The 24,672-nt window shown below is 40.8% G+C and overlaps 1 protein-coding gene across 1 annotated transcript in view; it reads right to left on the bottom strand.

Annotated features, from left to right (window-relative positions):
* The window catches only part of LOC137139473 (LHFPL tetraspan subfamily member 3 protein-like), a 32,892-nt gene extending 8,494 nt beyond the window's left edge, over positions 1-24,398 (bottom strand). The window contains exons 1-4 of the mRNA XM_067526755.1: positions 23,095-24,398; positions 5,222-5,458; positions 3,027-3,043; positions 2,170-2,198 (exon numbers count right to left, since the gene is read on the bottom strand). Coding sequence (XP_067382856.1) covers positions 2,170-2,198; positions 3,027-3,043; positions 5,222-5,458; positions 23,095-23,503 — 692 coding nt within the window. The 5' untranslated portion in view covers positions 23,504-24,398. The remainder of the gene's footprint in view (positions 1-2,169; positions 2,199-3,026; positions 3,044-5,221; positions 5,459-23,094) is intronic.
* Positions 24,399-24,672: the final 274 nt, after the last annotated feature.

Genomic DNA, 24,672 nt, shown 5'->3' with positions numbered 1-24,672 from the left:
CTGGTTCACAATTGAAACTTGAAAATGATGCAGGCCATAACGGTCAGAATGGAAATAGTGTTATGGAGGAAATGCTCATTTACATACTCAATACATTTTAACAAACAGTTTGTGACCAAACCCGCGACATAATTTACATTGTAAATTCCATTACATTATCCCCAAGTTACCACATGTTTAACCTTAATCTTTTTTTATTCTATTATGTGCAGTTATTACATGATGCGTTATCTACAGATGTTCGTGTGCAGGAAACAGGAAAGAACACGTCGCATGTGATGTCAAAGCAGCTTAACGGGAATGTCGAGCCAATCATTTGGAATGACCTGTAGAAATGACATCTTTTACGTTGCTGGTCTGGCATTGATGACCGTCACTGGGTGCTACATCGATATAAAATGTAGTTGGAAAAATCAAAAATCTGCATGGCAATGCTACATGAATAAATCTTTGTCTTACGTTTGAGCCCGCGTTCAGGTCGGTGCAGTTGCTACCACTGAGGACACTGAGGTCACATCAATCTGCATTTTCTCTGGGAACTTGGAGGGGAGTTGGATTCAACTATTAAAGCAAACAAACCAAAACATACAAATAGAAATACTCATAAAAGCTCATGGTGGTGTGTTTTATAGGCTCGTTCCAGTGTCAATGGGCCTCGTGCGAGAATCATAGTACAGTTTGACATTTTAAATAGTAAACTCATTGTTTAATTTATTTCCTAGATGCATATGGACACTGGAAAGTGTTCCAGGTCGGTTGTACCAGGAGTGCTACTGGGCATGGGCTTTGAGAGGACTTGAGTTTCTTCTAAAATTCAGGCCATAGCCCTGCCTGCGTCACAATGTATTCTACTGCCTCAAGTTGCAGCGACAAAATTCTTTTAGGGCTTCTGTCTTAGTTTTGAACGGGGGGAAGGGTTTTTTTTTTGCTGTGACCCCACTTATAATTCCTACGACTACTGCAAGCAGCAACAATGCATAAAAGTGACATCACCTTAAGACAATGCAGCACTTGGGGCTTCCCTCTGAGAGAATGCCGACAGTCTTAAGACATTTGTAGAGTAAACCGATCACTGTATGCTGGAACCATAAACTGGAGTAAACGGCACAGTGGAGAACAGGTATTACGGAGTAATGAACTACTACTAGTCTGGCTTGGACAGCTGGACTTTCCTTCCAGCTATTTAAATGTTTACTAGCTACAGTAAAAGGGGGCCATGCTGATGCAGGGAAAGTGTTTTATCTCGTTCAAAAAGTTGTGATCGTACACAATCGCTTTGATTCACGGTACTCTGTGTTACTGCTGAATATGCAGCGGAGATTTCCATTTTATCCCCGTTCGGACTGTTTCCACCAAATCAGCAGTGAGGAGTCATATAAACGCGATGGATTTGCACATACTCCGACACGCTCTTTCAGCATGAGGAACACTGAAAACCAAGGGTAGAAATACTATACTCGAATGCATTTGAGTCAGATGAGGTTTTGTTGTCAGCTGTTTTTGTCAGTAGTAATGTTATTTACATTGTTCAGTATGTACAGTAGAGAATCTCCCAGAGATGTTAGGTTCTGTAAAGCTGCAATGGGGTACTCCTTTAAAGTTCTCCTATTTTAAAGTCCTTAGATGAAGAGCCATACGAGTCCCTGTTGTGTGTTTTGAATGTCTAAGAATGGAAATTGCTGCCGTATTGCGAGTCTTGACTCAGTTACTGCACGAGGATAATCTGTAATTAGAAGCTATGAAGCTATGAATGTACACAACACACAAACTCAAAGTCATTAAACAGCGAGATTTCAAATAAATTGTTATAAAAACTAGATGGGCATTATGGTTCTTCATCTCAAGGATTGGACTTATAACACAAACCAAGACTTTATATAGAGTAAATCTTTTTTTTCCTGCTTCATCATAAAGGTATTCATTGAGAAAGTTGCGTGTTAAATGCACTGTACAACCTTGTATAATTATTTTTTTCAAAATATAGTTTATCCCAGTGTGTTTGTTTTTTTTTTCTTACAGAATCCTGTACACTTGGTGTCTGCATTGAGATTGGGTGATATCCTGATCATTGGAGAGAAGAGAAGAGAGATAAAGAGAAGAGAAGAGAAGAGGAGAGAGAAGTTGTCTTAGTGCCATTGTTGCCCTCAGTGAAGACGTTGCACTCCATACCGTGGCTCTCTTCTGTCCCGAACCTCAATCTGAAGAAAACAACACAGAAGATTCTCACTCATCTCTGTGGTTCAGAGACACTGGCCACATAAACTATCAAAAAAGTAAAATTTAAGGTTTCAAAACGTTAGCATTTTTGCCATTTTTGCCACATTTTGCGACGGCATTTCTAAAAAAAACAATATGGTGCAGGGTTTTTATCCTGTTTTAAATTGCAAGGTCATGCAGAAATCACAGAGGATCACTTGAATGAATTGCTGCAGTTGCAACATGGTGAACTCCTGGAAGAACTGGAAAGTGTAAAGTCTTGTGTTGCATCATGCGAGGTATAGCATATGGTGTATTTGAATAATGGATGCTAAAGGTCACAACATCTCAGTTCCTATTGCATCACTTTTGACCTTTATTTATTTTTCCATCTGTCTCTTTCAAAGCCTCCGACTTGGAAATGTAAAAGTTCATCAGTGGAGCAATGACTCCCAAAGAGGCAGAGCAACACCCTGGGGCGCGAGAAGCATTGGCCAAGGCTGCCATAATATATGTTTCACTGTTTTTCACTTTACATGTAGTGAACATTTAAACATGAAAAACGAATTCCAGCCTTTCACAACTACACTACATGTTTTTAGGGGACGTTCACTGTCCCCCACCTGAAACAACTGACTCTGGGGCCTGTGTTGTTTCACTTAAAACTGGTAACAGTTTGTGTACCTAACTTTCTCTGCCCGTGTTAGTGGATTAGCATCACTGCTAATGAGCTAATGTTCCTTAGCCTCGCTTTTCACTCACAATGCTCGTGCGTTATGTAATACTCAAACATAATGCGAATGAAAAGTACAAAGCAAAAGTCAACTTACCCTTGACACAGCGAAATCTGCAAGGACAGAAAAGAGCAAAAGTGTTGGCATAAACACAGTGAGGCAAAATGAGAAATAGTGCATATTTGTGCAAAATATGAAAATGCTGATGAAAGTATGAGTTGAACATTAAGGCCATCACGTTTTCTAATTTTCTAGTTTTGTTCACTCTTTGTTTATGTATTTCGATCATCAGAGTTACAGTTCAGTAAAATTGGAATTGAACGCCATATAACTACACCGATATTTGTCTTATAATTATCCTAATGTTGGTGTATTATTTCCCCGTGAAAACTTTGATTGTTGTCACATGCAGGACAGAAATTTGAGAGGAAAAACAGAAACTTTGCTGAGGAAGCACAGGGTGCGTTAAATGTGTAAAATCACTGCGGCTGTCAGTGAGGTTAATCAGATAAGAACAGAAAGACACGCCCACACTCTGGAATATCTCCAGTTACCATGGAAACCATCGCGCAGATAGACCGTCGGAGAGCCGAGACATCTTATGTCACTATTCTCTTTATTTTTTTTCCAGCCTCTTCCTCTCGCTCCGCTTGTTCTCTACCCGTCCACGTCTCTCTCACACTGTCATACATCCCTCTCCATCTCCTTCTGCCTTTCTGTCTTTCTCTATTTTTATGTTCTTGTGGGTTTAGGGAGACAAATCAACCACATAATCTTAATGTAAGGAGACTTCCTTTTGTTTTGCATTGTATTTATTTTCTTTACCCTTGCTTCTCCACTGCCTCCTTTTTTTGTTCCTGTCCTCCTCTTCCTCTCTTTTCATACAGCTGAAACAATGTGATTCAACCGTCCTGATGCAACATCATGCAAACTGTCAGAAACCCTCTGAGGATTCTCCCAGTCTTGAACACTGCACTGAAAGTAATTTGGCTGGAGTTACAGAGGTAAGGTTGGAGAGTAGTCATGTAGCCACATTTAGAGGCATGGAGTTATGGTATTATGCTCTTTTTTCTTCTTTTTAATATGGTAATGTGGTTTAAAAGGCTTAAATTTGTTTTTCATCTAGGTTGCATGAAAGAGACCTGTAATTACATAACAGTGCAATAGTCTCAATCTTTGAGAGATCAGGTTTTATTCATTCTCTCAGTGACATCATACAGCCATCAGAGCAAACATGCAAACAAACAAAAAGCATCCAAGTTAGCTAAACCACATCCGAGTCTAATGGGAGCTCAGCAAGTGTAACTAGGTAAGGCAGGTCTGTCGAACTGTGTGCCTGTGGTACGTGAGGGTTAAGCCGCTTTCAAACAGCCAACGGCTGCCAAAATAAATGACATTGCTTTCAGTGTAAATGCAGAAGCGAAAAGAGGGAGGGCAGCTGTGATAATTAATTGATAACAAACAAAATAGATTTTTATCGCCATCTTGTGAGGTGTGGGCTTCGCCTGCAATGGTGGTTACTATGGCCTGCCTTACGTTTTTAATATGGCTGAAAAGGTGTTTAAATCCTTCAGATTTTGCTGCAGATGGGGCAAAGGGAAGGTACTCCTTTACTGGCCTGAGGCAACATTATAGTTTCATGACAAATCAAAACACAGATTACAGCTGTGTCTAAATTCAGGGGCCGTATCCATCGCATGCTGTATTTGAAGACTGATGGTGTCACGGCATTGCAACCTGGCTGCTCCAATTCGCAGGGTACCTTAAAACACACCTGATCTTTCATGGACCCGCCCTCTATCCTAAGATTCTTTGTGCTCCAGGAAACGCAGCGGCCCCATTTTTATTTTGGTTCTATTTTAATTAATTGTCTGATTGTGTGGTTTGTCTCACAGTATTATTCGAATATGATTGAACACATCCATTTTGCTGTGATAGTATTTAAAAGGAATCCATGAATACCTGACTTGCACCGCCTCAGCAGCTGGGGTTGGGCATTTTATGGGACACGTTGACTCATAACCAGGGGGAATCGGGCCGTGAACCACCGACTCTACAGTCAATGTGCAGCAACTCTACCAACTGAGCCACTGCCACTTTGCCACGAAGCGCAATTAATCATCATTCAGTTTTGGCTGTTTTTCTTCTGTGACTAATTGCACAAACATAATTCGTTATTTTGACGCCCTGACATTTTATATACAGTATCTTTCCCCATGTAATGTTTTGCACTGTTGTTCTAAATTCATTGGTCATTGGTCATTACACACAAACATTATGTTCTTTCTTACCTTTATTGTCTGTCTGCAGATCATCAAGATAGAAGTCCGTCTGTCGGTTGCCCAGGACAAAGGCCAGAAAGGAGAGGATCAGGGCGTCCAGGATGCCCATGATGGCCAGCATATATGCCCAACGTACAGAGCAATTTCCCAGGGAATATTTCCCCGTCTCCTCTCCGCACATGTCCCGGATGACCTCGGCGTCCCATCCGTCGGGGAAGATCATGCAACCCAGCACCAGGCACACTCCTGCAGGAGAGGAAAAAAGAGGCAGAAAGAAGCAGGGTCAAAGTGAGAACTGGGTTTCAGGTGTGTGATAGGAAGACAGATACTCCAGGTGGAAAGGGCGAGTGCAAGAGAAGCTTCGGACAAAGAAAGATGAGAGATGATGAATGATGAAGTGGAAATGAAGAAGTAACCCGGAGAGAAACGTTGCTGCAGGATCAACAAAATACCAACATCAGTAAAATACAGCAAGAGGAAGACAATTGAAAACTAAACACTAGAACACAGAATTCCTGTAAGATGACACTAGTAATCTACACAGTTAGTAAATGTTTACCAAGTTGTTTGGTCTGTTTCATACCAAAGGATACCAGTTCCAAGCAAAGAGGCTCAAGATTTCATACTGACTCCTATCATACTTTTTCAGTGCATATTAGTAAAAATGTTTCCTTCAGTAAAACATACTCAGTTTGTAGGCCGCACTGCACTTTGCCCTTCCACAATGTGAAGAGTCGTGCTAGACCGTTACACCCAACTCAGAAAGTAATGTACTGTAGTTAAAATGCCAAAGCATTAAGGTGCCTTTGGTACGGTGCATTTGGAGCATCTGCGATTTCATGGCGGTGAATGCGTTTCCTATGCATGTGTGCATGAGTGTTCCTGTGCATACACAATGTGCAGTTTCTTTGTACGGCCAGTTGTTTAATCAGTCATGCAGGGCACATCTGTGCCTGTAGCCTATATGTGCTTACAGAATGTGTGTGTGCACGAAGCTTATTGGTTCTCTTATGCTTCCGCTGTAAATAATTTAAATTGGCTTTTCGGTTTATTCTGTCTTCTTATGATACTAGAAACTAGAGATAGATTCCTAGTGGTGATGGGGAAGGACATTGAAAAATAATGTAAATGACTAAATGATTAAAGCTGGAAAAGTTTAACCTATTTATTTAAAAAAAAAATTTAACTTTGTATACGCAGCACGGTGGTAGTGGAGCGGTTAGTGCTGCTGCCTCACAACTATAAAGTCCCCGGTTTGAATTCCCAGCCAGCTGCAGCCTTTCTGTGTGGACTTTGCATGTTCTTCCCGTGCACAGTCCAAAGAAATGTATGTTAGGTTAATTATTTAACTGTTTGGACTCAGTGTTGGCCCTGAGATAAAGTAGTGACCTAGCCAGCGTGAACCCCGCCTCACAACCCTGATAGATGGGATAGGCTTCAGCACCCGCATGACTCTGAACTGGATAAGTGGTGACAGATGATGGATGCGTGGACTTTGTGCACATTATGTGGATGTTAAGTTATAACATCCCAAACAACATTTTGTCACTTTGCAAGCCGGCATGTCCAGTAGACAATGCAATGTAGCTCCTTAGCAACTTTTATAAAATAAATAATGGCAGGAACATGGCAATAAATGGGGATGAGGTTGCTACAAGTACGAAAGTCGAGGTATGTCCCGTCACATAAAAAGCTTTCTTAAATTTACAGATTTCTTTATTGAATTTGACACATCGTTTTAGTAATTCAAGTCAACAGCTCCAACTACTACTATACAGCTTGTGCGACAGTAAAGACAACGGCAGCTGCATTAGTATCTACACTTGGGGATCTGCTTCCCTCAACAGAAAAATTATGGTAAAACAACACACTACATGCTTGTGTTCACCTATGAGAGTAGGAAAACAGGTAAAGATTAAAAGGGCAAGGATGCTTTGGATTTCATTCTGATGAGATGAAACTCAAATGTAAGTATAACTATGGTTCTCTAGGCTCTCGCCGAGTTCTACTTTGTGATCAGTGCTGAGTGGTTACCTGTACACAGGTGTTGTCTAAAGGCATACGTGGCCTTTATACATGGTTCAGCTTGAAACAATTGAAATAAAGCCGCGATTTAACACGCACACACTCAAGCACAAGTCGGTGTACGTGACATAGACATGAACACATGCAATTTTGACATGTCAACCGAAATGGAAATCTATACTTTACACTACTGCCCATCATAGTGAGCATCACTGGAAAGCTGATTGTGCCATATTCCTTGCTCGCCAGCACTGTTTTAAATGCACTCAGCCTGTGCCTCAAGGGGCTGCAAATAAAGGAGTGGGCTCCACTGGGAGATGGGGAACATACATGGCAGGCATCACACTGAATCTTCATTCCCAGCCAGACATGTCTTTTCCACCGGCAACATCATTTGTGATATACATGAGAAGTCAGACAGATTTGTCTTAGTGTGTGATTTCTTACGCTTTAGTAGAATAAACGTTCCCAGTATTCAACGTCTGGTACAAAAATTGGCATGGAATTGTGAATATTTTACATGTTGTGTGTTGTATTGCTGAATGCTGAGCATCATTCAAGGAGAGCGGCTGCTGTGTTGAGTGAAGCATTTAGTAACATAGAGAATGACAGTGTTGAGCTTTCAGAAAATTCTGCTGATCTGTTGCTGCATGTATGAACGCGAATCCACTTTGTTTCCATCACAGCTTCTAGGGTCAACCACAACTTGAGGTTTTGACGAATACCTCGCTACTGAGTCAACTTTGCTGTCCCCGAAAATGGTTTAAAATATGATAACTGAGCCTACAGGTGCACCAAGACTCAATATGAACAACTTCACTCTGTTAACTGGAACTTGCAAGCAGACACTTCTCCAATGTGTTTTAAACACTTCAAAGTACCCATGGATGGATTAGCGAATTGCACAGTGTGCACACGCCCAGGTATCCAACAGAACTCTAGGTCCATGGTCCAGTGTTCTCTTGGGTGTTCAAATTTATTGTTTTCAAGAGGTAAAAGGCAGAAAATCAACACAAAGAGATGCAGAAAAAGATGTAAAAGAGGTGCACATGGACACAAAAGCTACACAACACAACTAAAAACACTAACAAATTGAACACAAAACATCCAAACAACTGAAAAAAATAACCGAGACATCCAACAAGAGACACAGAAAAAAGATCATGACTCGTAATCCATCTTTGGATGTACCAGTTAAATGCCTATTTGCCCTGAAATCTGGTGTTAGCAGTGAGATATTCTCATCGTGGATGGTAGCTCTGTAGCTTTTTCTGCATGTCAATGGCCAGTTCATGTGTTGGGGATCTGGACCTTGATATATGCTGAAATTTAAAGTTTAGGATGACAGGATATATGCCAGTAATTTGTTTTGAAGTTGCAACGAGGTCATCGTGGGAATCGGTAGGGTTGGGCAGACACAAGCAGATGGTGAGAAACATGTATCGATAAGTCACCAACCACACGGTGCTTCAAAGCAAGCAGAACTTTGTCACGAGTTAGTTTGTTACACAGCACAAGCCGAGTAGGTGGGAGACGACTGCAGGGCTGTGGCTACTTTCTGGAAGCGCTACTATACATACTAGCAACTGAAAATGAAAAGGAGTTTTAGAAGTATTTTGCCAGCACTAGCAGGACAAGACATGTGTGGGCTTGAGGTCTGGGGCTATTTTTGTGTTGTGTAGCCTTCTGCAATGTGTGCTTCAGCATCAATCAATAATAGAACAATGCAAATTCAAGTAAAATGCTTTGATTGGCTGCGTGCAAAACATTTCTCTGTGGGCGATGGGTATGCTTTAATTAGACAGGCTACAGTATAAAAAAAAGGCCCCCGGGTTTCACCTACAGTACGAGCCATCCATCATGAGAAAATGGTGGGTGGTGAACTCATGGCAACAGATGAGGGAGAATATGAGATTAGTCATCTCCTCTCTGTGTAAAGCAACACATTGTGCAAATACAAGGAGTATTATTTCAAGCTGAGATGTGTGCTGTTTGAAAATGTGATCCTCTGACAAAATGATGGCAGGTGTAATGAGAGAATGTAATGAGAAACAGTATAATGACGATAATGCAGTAAGTAATGAGAGAATAGAGAAGCAATGGAAGGAATCGTCGCGGGAAATCATCACGTTATTAACTCCTTCTATGACTTTTATACAAGATATTAACACAGAGAGATCTGATAAAATCATTAGCTGGGTAATGATCATCAGGTAACAAGTTTTATGGATTTTTGATGAATGTTCCCCCATCTGGTATGAAACTCACCGCGAGCTATTGAGAGTGGGCTTTTTGAAAATGGGGATGCAGAGACACTTGAAGAATCCTGGTGGGCAAGACACTTCCGCCTCTCGGCAGCTCATTAACCACACATTTTCCTCTGTAGTGAATGTTATTAACCAAGAAATAAGATTGTGGTAGAATCACACATGACATTACAGTGTATTTGTGGTTTGCGCTATTAAAGTCACATTATTTTAGAGGCAAATCAAGTTTGGGCATAAAACGTAATCCCTTTGGGAAATTATTTTACATGAAGTTAATTACAAACTGAAGCCTAGTTCAATGTTTTGGGGAAGGAAAACCAACAGGGAAAACACGGAGCAAGGGTGCTCGTATGAACACTCGCACCTGAAAGCCCCTTGTTCCCTACTGTTGTTTGGACTGTACCATGTTGGCTGTTGAGCAGGAGGAACCTACTATTTTTCTTTTAGTATTTTGCTTTCCTACTAGCTCAAGTAAAATTACCCCTAGCCTAAATATACTTCTATAACTCAATTGTGCACTTTCAAGCCTCATTGCAAAAAATTTATTTTAAAAAATGCTTTAAACAGGTTTTATTTGCTCTTTGATGTCACCCCTAAAATTTACTTTGTAGTTTAACCGGGAAGTATTTAAACTTGTCTTGTCAGGGGGTCGATCTTCTGCTATGTGTGCTGGGGCCCCCACTTTTTTTTAATCAGTGAGTTTCTGGCACTGTTATATTTATCTTTATTTAAGGCATTTGTACTACATATATGGATTAGGAGGAATGAGTAGAACGTGGAACTGTAAGTCAAGTTCTTGTGTTAATCTTTGGTCCTCTAACGTTCATAGAATGACCTGAGCACATTTACAACAAACAGGATTAAGACTGGCTGCCTAGTTATACATACAGCATCCATTTTTAAAATGTGAGTATAGTCCTTTGAAATGCAGTTCGAAGATCTCTGTGTTTCTTTTACACAGCAATAACAACTCAATTTAAATGCACCTACAAACAATAAGTTACTGTTCTAGTACATCTGCATTCAAATGCACCTAGTTACATCTACAGTAGAGAATAGCAGTAATGAAGTCAGTGTCAGAACCCCCACAGAGGAAACCAGGCGTCTGTTGGAATTCCACACCTTTTGGTGACTGGCACCAAAATGGCGTAAACTGTTGCTTACAATGTTGCCAAAGTGGGTTTTTTTTTACCCCACAAAACTCTGGACAAAGTCTGGATTCAAGCTGGGTAAACATAGCGGTTTAGTGAGGGTCCGGCCTGAACGCCTCAGGGTTCCATTAGGGCTGGGTAATAAATGGTTAGATATTAATAAAATCTTATGCTTCTGCTTACCTTCAGTGATCACATGACTCCCATTAGGTCTTCAAACAACGTACCTAATCATATTTTAGAGGGCAGTCTCCTCAGTCTAATAAGAGGAGCTCCACTGAAAAAGGTTCTGTGTTAGTTATTTTTGTACACGTAGTGAACGACCCCAACATGATGTGTAGGTCCCCAGTTTGCTTTATGAGTCATTTTAACATCTACAGCCATATTTTTTTCAAACAAAAGTGATTCAACAGTACATTTATTCCCAAAAGGTTATACTGGAGAAAAAATATGTGTAATGCGTGACAGTATGACAATGGTGGCCATCTGGTGTGATCCACGTACCCTCTCTATCTGGCCTCTATCTGCCCCTCTCCACCTTTAACTCGAGCGTTTAAGTGGGCACCAGCAGGCTAAAAATAATCCCCATCTTCCCACAACTAAAGTAAAGCTCTTTGAAGCTGCCGGGGTTTTTCCTTTTCCACCCCCCATCCACTCTTTCAAGACACTGCATTCTGAACTTGGAGGGGAGCAACTTCAAAGGTGGGAAGCGGAGGGGTTGAGCACGAGAAGGAGCCGAGAGAGAAGCGGACCAGAGTGGCTGCTGCTGCTGCTGCTGCTGCTCCTGCTCCATTATGTCATTTTTTTTTTCTCAACTCAGTTCATCACTTCTTGTCATTTCTTTTCATCACGGCATTCACAGCCGGTCAGCTGTTAGAAACAAGGCATCAAAGCATATCAAGCTAATAAAAACATTTGGTGCTACATTGGCAGGCCATGTTTGTGATCTAACTAGTTAGGATAGTGCAAACCAATTTATTTATAGTGCCCTAAAGATATTTATAGACTTATTGCATAACGATTTTGTCAGACTTTCTTATACATGTCCACACAGATTCTTTTTTAAACTCTAGACAAACAGCCAGAGGTGATTATATAAGAGAGCTAAAAATACCACCAGTGTGCTATATATAAGTATTTGTGTGAAGTACACTTTTTTTTTTTTTTTTTTTAGGTGAGCAGCTCCAAGCACCTCAGTAATCCTCATGAGCAGTTTTACTGTATGTAGGCATCCGTGACAACACTGAACATGGGCTCTGGGTTGGAGTATGGTAGCACGCAGCCTACACTAGCCTGTACACATGAACGCACCAAAAAGCACATTCACTCTCAGACACATCACCTTGTCGAAAATACAAATTGATGCAGATTCGAATGATATTGAATCTCCAGTCCAAATAAGCAAATATTATATTATATACATATTTCTGTCCACGTGCTGCTGCTGCATAAACGGATGATCGAAATTGCAGCATTGTCACCGTAAAACTAGTTTCCTTTTCAACATTAGTTTGTCAGACTTGGAAGTAAAATATCCTTTAATGTAATGATCAGAAAATCCAATGTGTCAGTGCTGCTGCCTCACATCTAGGGTGAATGCAAGGAGCACTTTCACACAGAGGACTATAAGCTTCTGTTGCTTATAGTCATGTGATTTTCATGTGACCAAGAAAGACGGTGGGATTTTTTTTTAACTACACCCCACCGCGTTTATTGAATGCCTAAACCTAGCCCCAGTGTCTTTGACTATAACTGTGCCAACACTTCTGTGGGTGGTATTAGAGGGTGACAATCAACTTATATGGGCGTAACAGATGTTCTGGCAACCTGTCCAAAGTAGTCATTGAAAATTACAGATGATGAATGGATGGTTATCAAATGTCACTGGTCAGACGAGACCAAATGATGCCGTACAGTTGTCTGCACCTGCAGCTTTACATTATCTTTAGCTTATCTCATAATTGTGAACAGTCCTGCAGTTGTCGACCTTATTTGAGACGTCCCGTTACTCTTTTAATAGCCACATAAAAATGACTGGATAATCTCACAGTTGTCCAACATCCTCAGCCCTGGAAGTTTGAAAGCTAACCACACTGCACTTTTGTTTAAAGTCAGTTGTCTGTAAGAACCGCGCTGTAAAACCACTGCCCATCTTGAGGAAGCGAAGTCCTGCAGTTTGCGGTCGACCATGACCCAGACTGAAAAGGTATGAACATGATTGTGTTAAAAGATCACTGTGTTCAGCCCGTAATGTAATAAAGGTCTGGCCTGGAATCCTCCATCCGTCTAATGGACAGCTTGCCTTGCTGATACATGGAGTTTGTATTGTAGTGATCAAGCCTGTTGTGCCTACGTGCATGTGTACTGCTGACAGGGCACTTTACAAGATGTTGCTGCCGCCAGGGTTCACTGGTCCTCTTGGCATCGAACTCTCCCTCTTTTGTCTTTCATTCTGTCTTTCCATGCAGCCACCCCTACCTACAGGAAACTCTGATTCTCTGATTTGTTTGGTTTATGTCATTTATAAATTACATTTTGGGAAATGTAAGCTTGAGGATGTTTTTTGGGGGATATAAATCCCAATAGCTCCTTAATCTCCCACCCTCTTTTTCTGCCCATGAATCTTTTTCTTACTCACAACTGTGTCCGCCATCAGCTTAGGTGGAAGTTGCTGGCATGAGTCCTAAATCTAGAAAGAAAAAAAAAAATCACTGTTGTGATTTACTGACACATCAGCCAGCAGACCCTCTGGCAATCCCTCTAATTCATGATCAGAGGAGGAGGTCCCTGAAGTTACACTTCACTAAACGTTACCATGTGTTTTTTCCCATCTATTGTGATTTGATAACTGAGAGGATCCTGAAAGCTGTGTAAACATTTACATTAAGTAAATCGAAATAAAGACTTTTAATTGATGATCTATGACTTTTTGCACACCCAGCTTTGGGTTAAGCCTTTAGCAGGTGCAAGGACGGTCCCTTAAGAATAGAATTTAGAGCCCAAAAACCAACAGAATTACTTAATGTAAAAGAAAAAAATCATTAAAACTATGCCTGGTAAACGGGGAACTTTAGTGCATGCATAAGTATAAACGCCTTTAAACCTCATGTGAGGATCATGAAGTTGTAAATCATCAGCAGGAATGAGCCAATTTAAGTCTAATGAAGTCTAATTTAATAATACGTCTATTTAAACCATTATTTACTAATGGAGAGGAAATAATATTTCCATTAGAATTGAGTGCGTTTATATGTTATTCAAGATTATGCGTCACAAAACAGTTTTCTCCTATTTATAAATCTCATCAACTATAGCTATAGGGGGCTTTCTCTCTCTTTCCTCTGCTGCCTTTCTCTTTCACACTGTGACAATGCTGAGAAGGGTCAAAGGAATCCATTATTCAGCTGTCAGGATATTTTTAGAGACACCCTGATGACTTTGGAATTATTTATTAAGCGCCTGATAATTAAAACATGTAGGTTTGGTTGGGGGAAGCCAGCTAGAAATTTCAGATTGAGGGAAAGAGAGCGAGAGAGAAAGATAGACACAGAGAGAGAGAGAGGCAGGGATATCCCTCGGGGAAACACTTCTCTCGTTCTATAATTCTATATTTAACTCGACCACTGCAGCATCTATTTAGCTCCTGCTGGAAATGCATGTACATGGGCAGATTTATCTACATCTGTACACTAGTGGGAAAAAACAAATGAATGTGTTCACGAACAGATTGTTTCCACATTTACTAGTGAAGCAAGTAAAACCAGTGTGGCTCCAGACAGGAACAAGCTCAATAATTCATCTTTCACATCATCATACACACATTTCCCCGCTGTCGTACATACTCGTGAACAGGTGTGTGTGTGTGTGTCTGTGTGTTTGTAAGATCGACACACTTACAGATTTACAGACACATACAGAGTGTAGAAGCTGCATCATGTTGTCAGTTGAAACAAACTCATTCACTCGCTGGGTTTCACCCTCTCATTCGGTCTGTTCACCGCCACCGTACACACTCTTTCTGTTGCTGACCTGCTTCCCATTGCTGCATTACTGCAAACACGTCACAGTACTTATAAAGACAACACTGGAAAACACCACCTCTGCCTTTGTTAGAAAAAGTGAGACAAAAAGGGGCCTCACCAGAAAACCGCCACATTTGTTGTTTATGCAACCAACAAGGTGACATGAAATATAACACTATAATATATAATAATATATAATATAATATTAACACTAGTATTAAAATAAATGTCTCATATTTGGAATGTCTGATTTTCAACTTGCTTCCCATGGGAGTTTAGACAGTACATAGGTGGTATAACATAATCTGGATGATAAGGAGAGAAAAGCAGTACATTTGCCTTTTGTTAGTTGTCATGTTTAAATATATTAGTTTATAGAACATGGTTTATTGTGTTAAGGTCTTAAAGGCAAACTCAGTTTTCACCATTTTGATTTATACCCACACACTGTATGTAATGAGTACAGTGACCGTTTGCTCCCTTAAGACGACTTAAGAAGTGAACAGTTCTGGGTGCAATCGCTCAAATGTTTGTTTGAGACAGAAGCTATCATGTAGAGTAAGTGTGTATTGAACATTTGCAGTGAATATAATCACTTTCCATTTATTTCACAATTTGCTGTCTCTGCCTGTGTCCTTCCCAAACTAACTGTGCTATTATTTTATTCCCAGGGAAAAACTGCAGCTCCCCTTCAGTTGGGCAGGAGGATGATCTCCTTGAGGGGACACTCAAACAGTGAGTAAAACTAAAGGAATCATAATTTAAGTAATTATGCACCACTTCACTTGTGGAAAGACAAAAATAGTAACTTGCATGTACATTTTAAAATTATGTGTGATTTAGCAGGTGATTCACAGTTAATCAGACATGTTGGAAACTTGAGTCTGTATTGAATCCAAGCAACCTATCATGAATTCTATATGCAATCTATCTACAATCAGCTCTTAAGTAACTTCTCTTTTCCTTCTATGATGTTTAATGAATGGTAAATCAACAGTGGTTTAATCATTATTTAGCAGTTGGGTCTGGATGTTTGAGTTTTTGGGAAACTACCGAACTCAGAATGTTGGTGAATGATGGTCATGACGGTAGAATTCTCAGAGTTGCTGGTACAAATGAATGCTGTATAATTCAAAATGGTTTTTGGTGGGTAGTAAATTTGTACAATATTCAGCGCCAACCACCTCACAGCTAGAAGGGCTCATGTCCCCCAGCTGAACGTGACCTTTCAGTGTGGAGTTTGCATGTTGTCCTTGTGCTTGGGTGGGTTTCGTCCGGGTACTCCGGTTTCCCCCCTCTGTCCAAAGACAGGCATGTTAGGTTAACTGGTTACCCTGAGATAGACTGGCGATCAAAGTCGTACCCTAACTCTCACCCTATGACAGCTGGGATGGGCTCCATCCCCCCCGTGACCCTAAACGGGATAAGCGATTGCAGATAATGGATGGGTGGATGGACAAAGTGCTTCTTACATTAGAGCCGCAATAAATAACATTATATTAAAGTGGCTCCTGAAGTGGTCGTCAAGTGCCCAGAAAGATGATGCCAAATTGTTTCATCTGCTGTCCTGAAGAGACCCTAAAAATCAATCAATGCAGCTTTAATATGATGTTATAGCACCGGATTAGCACAGAGAAGAATGTTATAATAACTCTGGTGTGGCTCCACCTATTAGTCTAGTTTCACTCTGCCTCACAGCATCTCTGCCTTTTGCCTCTATGAGCTCATATGTTTCCCAATTTCGCATACTCACTATTCCCAAAACAAGGTGAAAACTTGTCAACAACTTGTTAACTTCTACCAAACGATTGTTGAATTCTCACTCTCCTTTCCTCCAAGCCTCTCGCTCCATCTTTTGTTTTTCTTTTGCACTATTACACCGTCGCACATAGACATTAAAGCGGAACAGTCGCTGACAGGTTGTTCCTCCCAGGACAGCTCTTCCCCTGTGCCACGGCCCATGTCCTGCTTAGTTCTGTTTAATATTGCAAAAGACAGGGTCAGACGTGGCAAAAGCATGGAGAAAATGATGGCAGAGAGGAAGTGATCGAGCTGGTGGGCGACTGACATTTCCTATTGCAACTCATTCGGCTGGAGGAACTGAAGAAAACGGAAAGAACTGGACAAAGACTGGAGAGGAAAGATGAGAGGATGTGTGAGGGGGGGAAAAAAATTGGGAGCAAGAAGCAAACAGGCCTGCCAGTCTCTGTAGAGAGGCAGAAACAAATCAAACCTTGCCTAAATTTCCTTAGAACCCCTTGTATTAAATTCATCTTTGTTCTCAGAAGGTGAATGTGAAGTGAAACTCCACCTGTTTTCCCAGGAGCACCTTCCACCGATTTAATCGAAATCCAAGAAAAGGTGCGAGCAGAAGAGCTCTTCACAGACCTTTTGGGAAATCCAGCCCTCCCCTTTGTTCTTTTCATGTGTGGGATTGGGGGGAGGGGGGGGAGGGGGGGCGCAATGCTGCTTAGTTTAGATTAGTAGAGTTCAAATGACCCCATTATTCACTTTCCCATTGAGGTGTGACCTACTGGCAGGCAGCTGTTCATTAGTCCAGAACTAACCCACTTTATTTTTGTACCTTACCCCACTGCCCTTATTATTTTCGAAACATTTCTGAATTATTTCACGTAGATTCTTCCATTTTTAAACCTTTTCATGGCAAACTGTAGATCTACTCTGTAGTATCCAACACTACTGTTCTATCCCAGGCTTCTCCCAGTTCATGATGGGACCTGAATCCCATAGCAAGTTCACCTTTATCTCTTTAACTGGCTTTTTTAAGCTTAACACGGGTGTAACTGCTGTCATTAAGTTGGTGCTTGAAACACAATTTCATTTTTATACACTGTTGCCCATAAAGCTGGAATACATTTTTTTTTTACCTCCTCTCATGACATTATGGTGACAATATTATTTATTTGTGATAATGCGTAAATCTTTTCAAATCTTTATTGATCAATTCCTTCCAAACAACAGACACCTTTGCAAAAAAGAGGAATTTGTCTGAAACCAAATTATTCCAACTTTATGGGCAACAGTGTAGATGTAATTATTAATTCCACTTTCCAATTCCAGTCATCTTCAGGTTTTTACAATTCTTCTTGCGGTAAATAAAATAAAATAAAATTGCTATACATTAATTGACATGAAAATATCACCATAGGTGGTACAGTAACTTAGCATTAAGTTACTTAGTTTATTAAATTACTGCACTTCAGATACATTTTTGTGGTACTTTACTTTACTTGTGTAGTTCCATCTTGTGTTACTCCAGTTAAATATTGTCAAAATATTGTGAAAATATTGTGCTATTACTCTTTACTGTTCTTTGCAGTATTAGTCACTAGTTACTTATTGCAGAATTACTTTTGGACAAATGCAGATGCCTTAGTTTGGATTAATCTCCTGTCAGCATTTACCAACTGCTGTTTTTTTTAGGTAACTGATCTCTGGCCCTTATGTGTAATAATTAAAATGTAATTTAATGTAATAATATTACCTTTTAATTATAAAAATTACACTTTTAAAAATGTGTCAAACAAATCTGTACTTTTACATTAACAGCTTTGAATGCACTCAGTACCTGAAGTACTTAACTTGTGTACCTTCAGTAAAATTTTGAGAATGGACTTCTACTTGTTGTGTAGATACATACTTGTTACATCTATCTGTTACATTTTTTGTAATCTTGCATAAACAATGTTGCACATGTAGAAACTAGAGGCTGGTTTTGTTGACCGTTTGCTTGCTCCCTGATATTCCACAGCTGTTCGATCACTTCTTTCCCTTTATTCAGGTCATTGTTGCTACATTTTGGGCTATTGGTAAATGCAGTCATTCTTTGTTGGCAGCAGTTTTATAGTGGCGTCTTATATTGTTTTTCAAGTGCATTAACCTTTAGTCGGTTCAGCATACATACAGGCCAACTTTGGCCCATTTTCAGCTTATAGATGCCAAGACAAACTGTGCTACTGTGCTCTGCCAAGACGCCTGCATCCCACTGTTTGGCCTAGGTTCATTTTATTCCTCACATCTTGCATTTAACCTTCATGAAACCAGTAAATCCCATTGGTTTGCTCTCGTAATTATATTTAGTTTGACCGTTGTCGTGTCTCCTCAGCTGGAAGACCCGCTTACCCAGTGTGCGACGCCTAGAAGATCGCTGACTGTGCGGGCATTCAAACTTTACTATCAGCTAACATCAGGGTGTGTAACTAATGACCGATTTTTCATGTGGCGCACGTTTCCATTGCACCGCTTTGTTTTCTGTGACACACAGTGGCACCACATCGAAACCTGGGCCCAAACTGCTCTGTAGTTGACGCTTTTGGTCTGTTTGGCCGAAATCTAGACAGCCAGCAGTTCAATTTAGCCCTTACTGTAGTCGTCGTGGTTCACTCTGTCACAGGGTAGTGCCAGGAGACCTGCTGCTACACCCAGCACTGCAGAGTGTATCATCAAATGATTATCTCCAAGGTGGTGAGCACCATTAAGCTGTCTGCCAAGCCCATTACACAACTTACCTCTGCCATAAATAATACACGTCCACTGGAAGGACAGTAAAATACTTCGGAAGCTTTACAAACTCTACCATGTACTCAGAGATTAGAAGGAACACAGGTTTATATTTAGGGTTATTTTTTTTTTTTTTTTAAATGGCACTAGATTTTAGTAAAGTCAGCACAAGGACACCCCAGAAATATCCAACTAAGGAAGTACTAACATTTTACGTGGGAAGAAACAACATAAAAGAGCAGCGCTGTTTATATCAAATCTCACCAAGCAGCAGCTATTTATTTAAAATATTAAGGGTGAGATTAAATCATATGATAATGAGTTTTCCAATTCTTCCGATGCATTTTTGATTTTTTTTTGTGTCTAACAGGAAAAGTGAAATTCCTGTCATTAAAATCCAACTCAAGCATCTCGAAAGCTGTGAGTCAGACTACAATCTTCTGTTTGTGTTTTTAAAAACGTAAAACACCTGCCATAGATTAAACATCTGTGCAAGGACTGTAGCATTTTCAGTAAAGATGATGATGGGGGTTTTGGAATATTGATGGCTAAAATGGACCGGATTTAATTCCCCTTTATCTCATCATTATAATCGTCGTGTACTTTTGTACCTCTAATACATCTTTAGAAGGAAATTATGTAGTGTTGCCTCCATTACATCTATCTGCTATACTTAACAAAGGTTCGTTGCATATAAAATGGCATCATGAGAAAACTGGCCCCGTGGGGACGGCTTGCAGAGTGGGTCAGCATTTCTTTTTGGTCCTTTTGAATCTGCTATTGGTAATTTCATGTTTGGTTTTCGTGTCTTTTTTTCTGGTAATTCTGTGCCTCATCTGGATAGTTTTAGATGTTCATTGTTTGACATCTTATCTGAGGTCATTAGCTGAGCTTTTAGCTACAAAAAAAAGTGGCCCATGACTTCCCAGGGTCCTGGGGCCTGTACCTAGTAGTTCTGATCAACCGTCCGTATGATAAAATACTAATAACTTTTAGTATCAACTCTACATGAAAGCATAACATTTAAAGGTAGATATTGGATTATAAAATGCATGAAATTAATAATAACGTTCTGGTCCGAATAATTTCTGGATGCTTTCAACAGGCTCACAAAATTCCACATTTGTAATAAGTATGGTTAATCTGGACACTTCTATTTCCAGTATTTTACTTGATTAATGGTTTGCAGACCTGGGCTCAATTCCTGTTTAGTCATGAAGATTTAGACAAAGAGTAAAAACCTGTACCTCTGCTGTTCTGTGTGATTCGTGCTGATTGCGGAGCACCAACCCTTTTCAACACACTCGGCAGAGCAGAGGACAGAGTGGGCAGATGAGGATGAAGAAAAGAACAATAAAGAAGGAAAAGTGCTGATCTCTCTCTCTCTCTCTCTCTCTCTCTCTCTCTCTCTCTCTCTCTCTCTCTCTCTCTCTCTCTCTCTCTCTCTCTTCCTTTCTCCCTCCCTCTCATTCAGTATGCTGACTGTTTCTGTACAAAAACAGGCTCCCACGCTATTCTGCCTGGCCTATTTATCACATTGATCAGCTTATAAAGAAGTGGGATATACACAGGAGGCTCATTAGAAATGTGTGCATGAGGGAGATCATGAATTTCTTTATTATTTTTGTAATTTTTTTTGGGCTCCTTTCTGAGAGATGCTCTAGGCAGTGAAAGGTCAAAGCTCTCTGTGATGGTCACTTTACTCACTTGTCCTTGTGATGCCTCATGGCCGATGCTTAAATTGACATCGGAACCCGTTTTCTGCACAACAACATAGCACTTTGTTGCAAAAAAAAAAAAAAAAGCACAGTGGAGCAGCAGATTATTGAAGCCAGCAGCAATAAATCACAATTAAACCCATAATGTGAATAATTCAGAACAATCAGTCAATATACGCTTTAGGCTCTTTATCCTGAAAGTATCATAAGACAACGAAAATGTAAGGAAAGCACAGCTGATATGATTCATATGATACTGTTAATGAGAAAATGGGACCCTGCAGGGGCACAGACATACAAATCCAATTGTGGTCATTTACTTTCTCTTTCTGGCCATTGTTCGATTATTTGACTTTAGTTTCAGTCTTTTCTTGGTCATTGTTGGTTCCCATTTTGTGTCTATTTATTGGATTTGTGTCTATTTGTGGTGATTTTTTAGTTTTTAGATGGTTTTCACACGTCTCTGTGTTCATAGTTGGCAGTGTCAGGGTTGGCAGTTTGGTCCCCACTTTTCTCCTGTCAATATGTTGAAGTGACCCTTGGTGAGACAATGAGCCCCAATTTGCTTTGGCGTTAAGGAAATAATAACAATCGTGTCACACAGGTGCCCAAAGACCCCCCTCTCCTCTCAGGCCCCTGTGCCTTGTAGGCCCATTTGGTAATCCGTCAATGTTGCTAAAAATTCTGCAACCTATTTTAGAATTAAGTAACAATGTCAAATATTATCTTGTTGCAGTTCCACCTATGTGAGAATTTGCTGGGCTTGTTGGACAAAACAAGGATTTGATTCTCTTAGATTTGATGATGACATTGTTTTCCAAAATATAGTTTATCTTGGAAAATTTCAAAATAATATTATTAAATAATCTTTCATGCCTACAGAACAATCCACTTGAAGGGCTTTCATCAAATGAAGCCTCATGCAGCGTGCTGGTACTTATTAAAATGCAATCCATAATGTTTACACTTCACAAAACACTGTATTTTCATTACAACCATGTCATCAAAAGCATCTAATCTCTGGCACCCGTTCAAAGCTAAACTGAGCCATCAAACCGACCATTTGTAAATTTCACAGAGCCCCCCCACCCCACCCCCATTTTGTCTGTACTAAATCTATTCAGTTGTCCGTGAAGGTAGCACTGCTCAGTGCACCCTCAGTACATTTAATGTGAAGCCACCATTTGTTCCCTATCATTTCTACAAACCGTAATCAACCCCCAAGAGCAGGAGACAAAGCATCACGTTCCTGAAAACAGTAATCCAATCGACCTGGGATCATCCCTCAAACCAGCTCCACATCCCTCAGTGGCAGGAATTCGTGTCTCCACTGCACCGTTCATCACACACCACACCGCATCTTACACTATGAGCTGAAATGAATGAATGATATTTGCATGTCATCAGCATAAATCTGTCATCCTGATGCTGCTTTCTTTGCCAATGCAGTGATGTATCCTGAGACTATCAATGGCAGCAGGGGAGCCAAGGCTGTGCTATTGCTTTCCGTGCATTTCAGTAAATAGTCTTTAAAATCTATTCCTACTGTGTCTCAGTCCTGATGTTGCAGAAATGGAAATCCGTGCATCACTCCTAGTTAACTGAAACAGGGCCTTCACCCTTTAGACTAAAATATAATAGTCTAATGGATGGTTTAGGTGGACTAAGACAATAAAACTGCTACACGGACGCACACAGGTTTCACCTTATTTCTATCCTGGCGTGAAGTCTCCTGATATTCCCATGTTATTTTGATAAGAGCGTGAGCCACAGATACTCTGCTGAACTGGTAAATCTGTGGGTGTTTACAATTTCACGGTTTTATGTGAGCAAATGGTATTGTTGTCATAAAGACAGCTGTATTGTCTTCTCTCATACTGTAGATTGCAATGTTTGCTCTAGATGGTGGACACAAAGCCTTCTGAGAAAATATCCAGTGTGGTTAGATGGGAATGTGGGTGATCATTGGAAGGCTCCATCAAGAAAACGGATGCAAAACATTTTTTTATTTTTTTTACTCCTACTCTAAAAGATTATACGCCGCACAGCAACAGCTAGGCTGTGTAAATCAAAGAGCATGAGTAGTTTTGGGATCGCCAATGGTCAATGCATCCGTGTTAACAAACGCAACATATCCTGATCTAGAGGCTACATGAGAGTCATTTCAATGATGCCTACCGCACAGCAGCTGCATCCAGGCGCAGGTCTTGTAAACGGTGGACGTGTTGCAGAAGAAGAAGAGCGCCATGCAGGCGATGCAGCTGAGAATCAGCACCATGGACAGCAGCACGAACACGGAGGCCGCCTTGAAGGCTCCGGACGGGATGGAGCTGAAGTCGGAGAAGCTGCCCACGCAGGTGAGCTCCCGGCTGGGCGACGGCTCGGTGCCCACGCAGTAGTGGAAGAGGCCGAAGTAGCCGGCCGTGCGCGTGTTGACGCTGTCGCCGATCCAATAGGGCTGGATGAACACCACCACGTTGACGATGGCGAAGCAGATGGTGAAGATGGCCCACAGCACCCCGATGGCCCGGGAGTTGCGCATATAATTGTCGTGGTAGATCTTGGAGGCTTCTTGGGAAGGCAACATGTTTGGTCGTGTTTTTTTTTTTTTTCCTCCTTATATCACTCTTTCCACCCCCGGCCTCTTTCTCTTTAGGTTATGACAGTGTAAACCTTAAACAAATCTCACTATCCAGATCTTTTATCTTTTTTTTTCTTTTCTTCCTGTCTGTCAAACGGTTCCTACGCTGATATTCTCCCCGCTTTGGCTATTTCTTATACGGCTGTTAAAGGCTATTAAACGGGCCCACATAACCACACGGTAAAAATGTAACCTGCAAATATATGTATGATCTCACACGGCTAAACATTGTAAAAATGAATGTTGAGGATATGCTACATCAAAGCAATACAAAATCATAACCTAACTATACTAATGAATAATTTACCAAGACCAGTGATTCAACATTGCTGTCTAAGGCTTGTTTCCTTGGGGCTACACCACGAATGATAAAGAAAAAATCCATCAAAAAAGCATTTTCTTTATTTCACAGTCGTCGGGTGGAGGGGTTAAAGCTGCTTTTCATCCTCATCCATCAGCACACAGCTGTCTTCGGGATGTCCTTTATTACCATCCGTGAGATGAGATGCGTCTTGTTTGCCTGTAGCGCGAGCAGTGGACCCCGGTTTTTACCTTCCGAGGCATCCGGGGGTGCTCCCCTTCCTCTGCTCGCCTTCAGTGTCCACGCATCATGTGGAAAAATCAAACGGTGAAATACAAAAACATCGAGAACAGCATTAAACACGAGCCCTCTATCAAATTTCAACAGTCCTCTCCCGAAAATCCGGCATCCTCCACCGCCTCGACTCCATTATCAATCATGGTTTTGTTGTAGCCTTTATCCAGTATGCCTCTTGTCCCTCACTTTCTCTCCTCCTCCTCCTGTTTCTCTGCGCGCCCCCCCCGGAAGATGCTGATGTTGTACTGATGACAGGGATGGAGCGCGTTCACGTGGGCGCGCAGCAGGCAGAAGAAATTTGCATTAACGCGCGTCTCCGCCTCTGTTCACCTTGAATTTGAAATGATACCAACGAAAAAAACGACATAAGTGAGCGTTTGCATGACAAGGACTTGTAAAACGTAAACGCCGGAAACCAAGGGAAAAGAATATGAGAGGATGCTTGTTGCCTATGTGGGACGTGTCTTTATGTTCTATAATTTAAGTTACAGCAAATGCAAATCTAAAACTCAAGAAG

Source organism: Channa argus, chromosome 13 (assembly GCF_033026475.1).
Source record: "Channa argus isolate prfri chromosome 13, Channa argus male v1.0, whole genome shotgun sequence".
NCBI classification, from domain to species: domain Eukaryota; kingdom Metazoa; phylum Chordata; class Actinopteri; order Anabantiformes; family Channidae; genus Channa; species Channa argus.
Note: the sequence above shows the minus strand (reverse complement) of the source record. Positions and strands in the feature narration are given on the sequence as shown.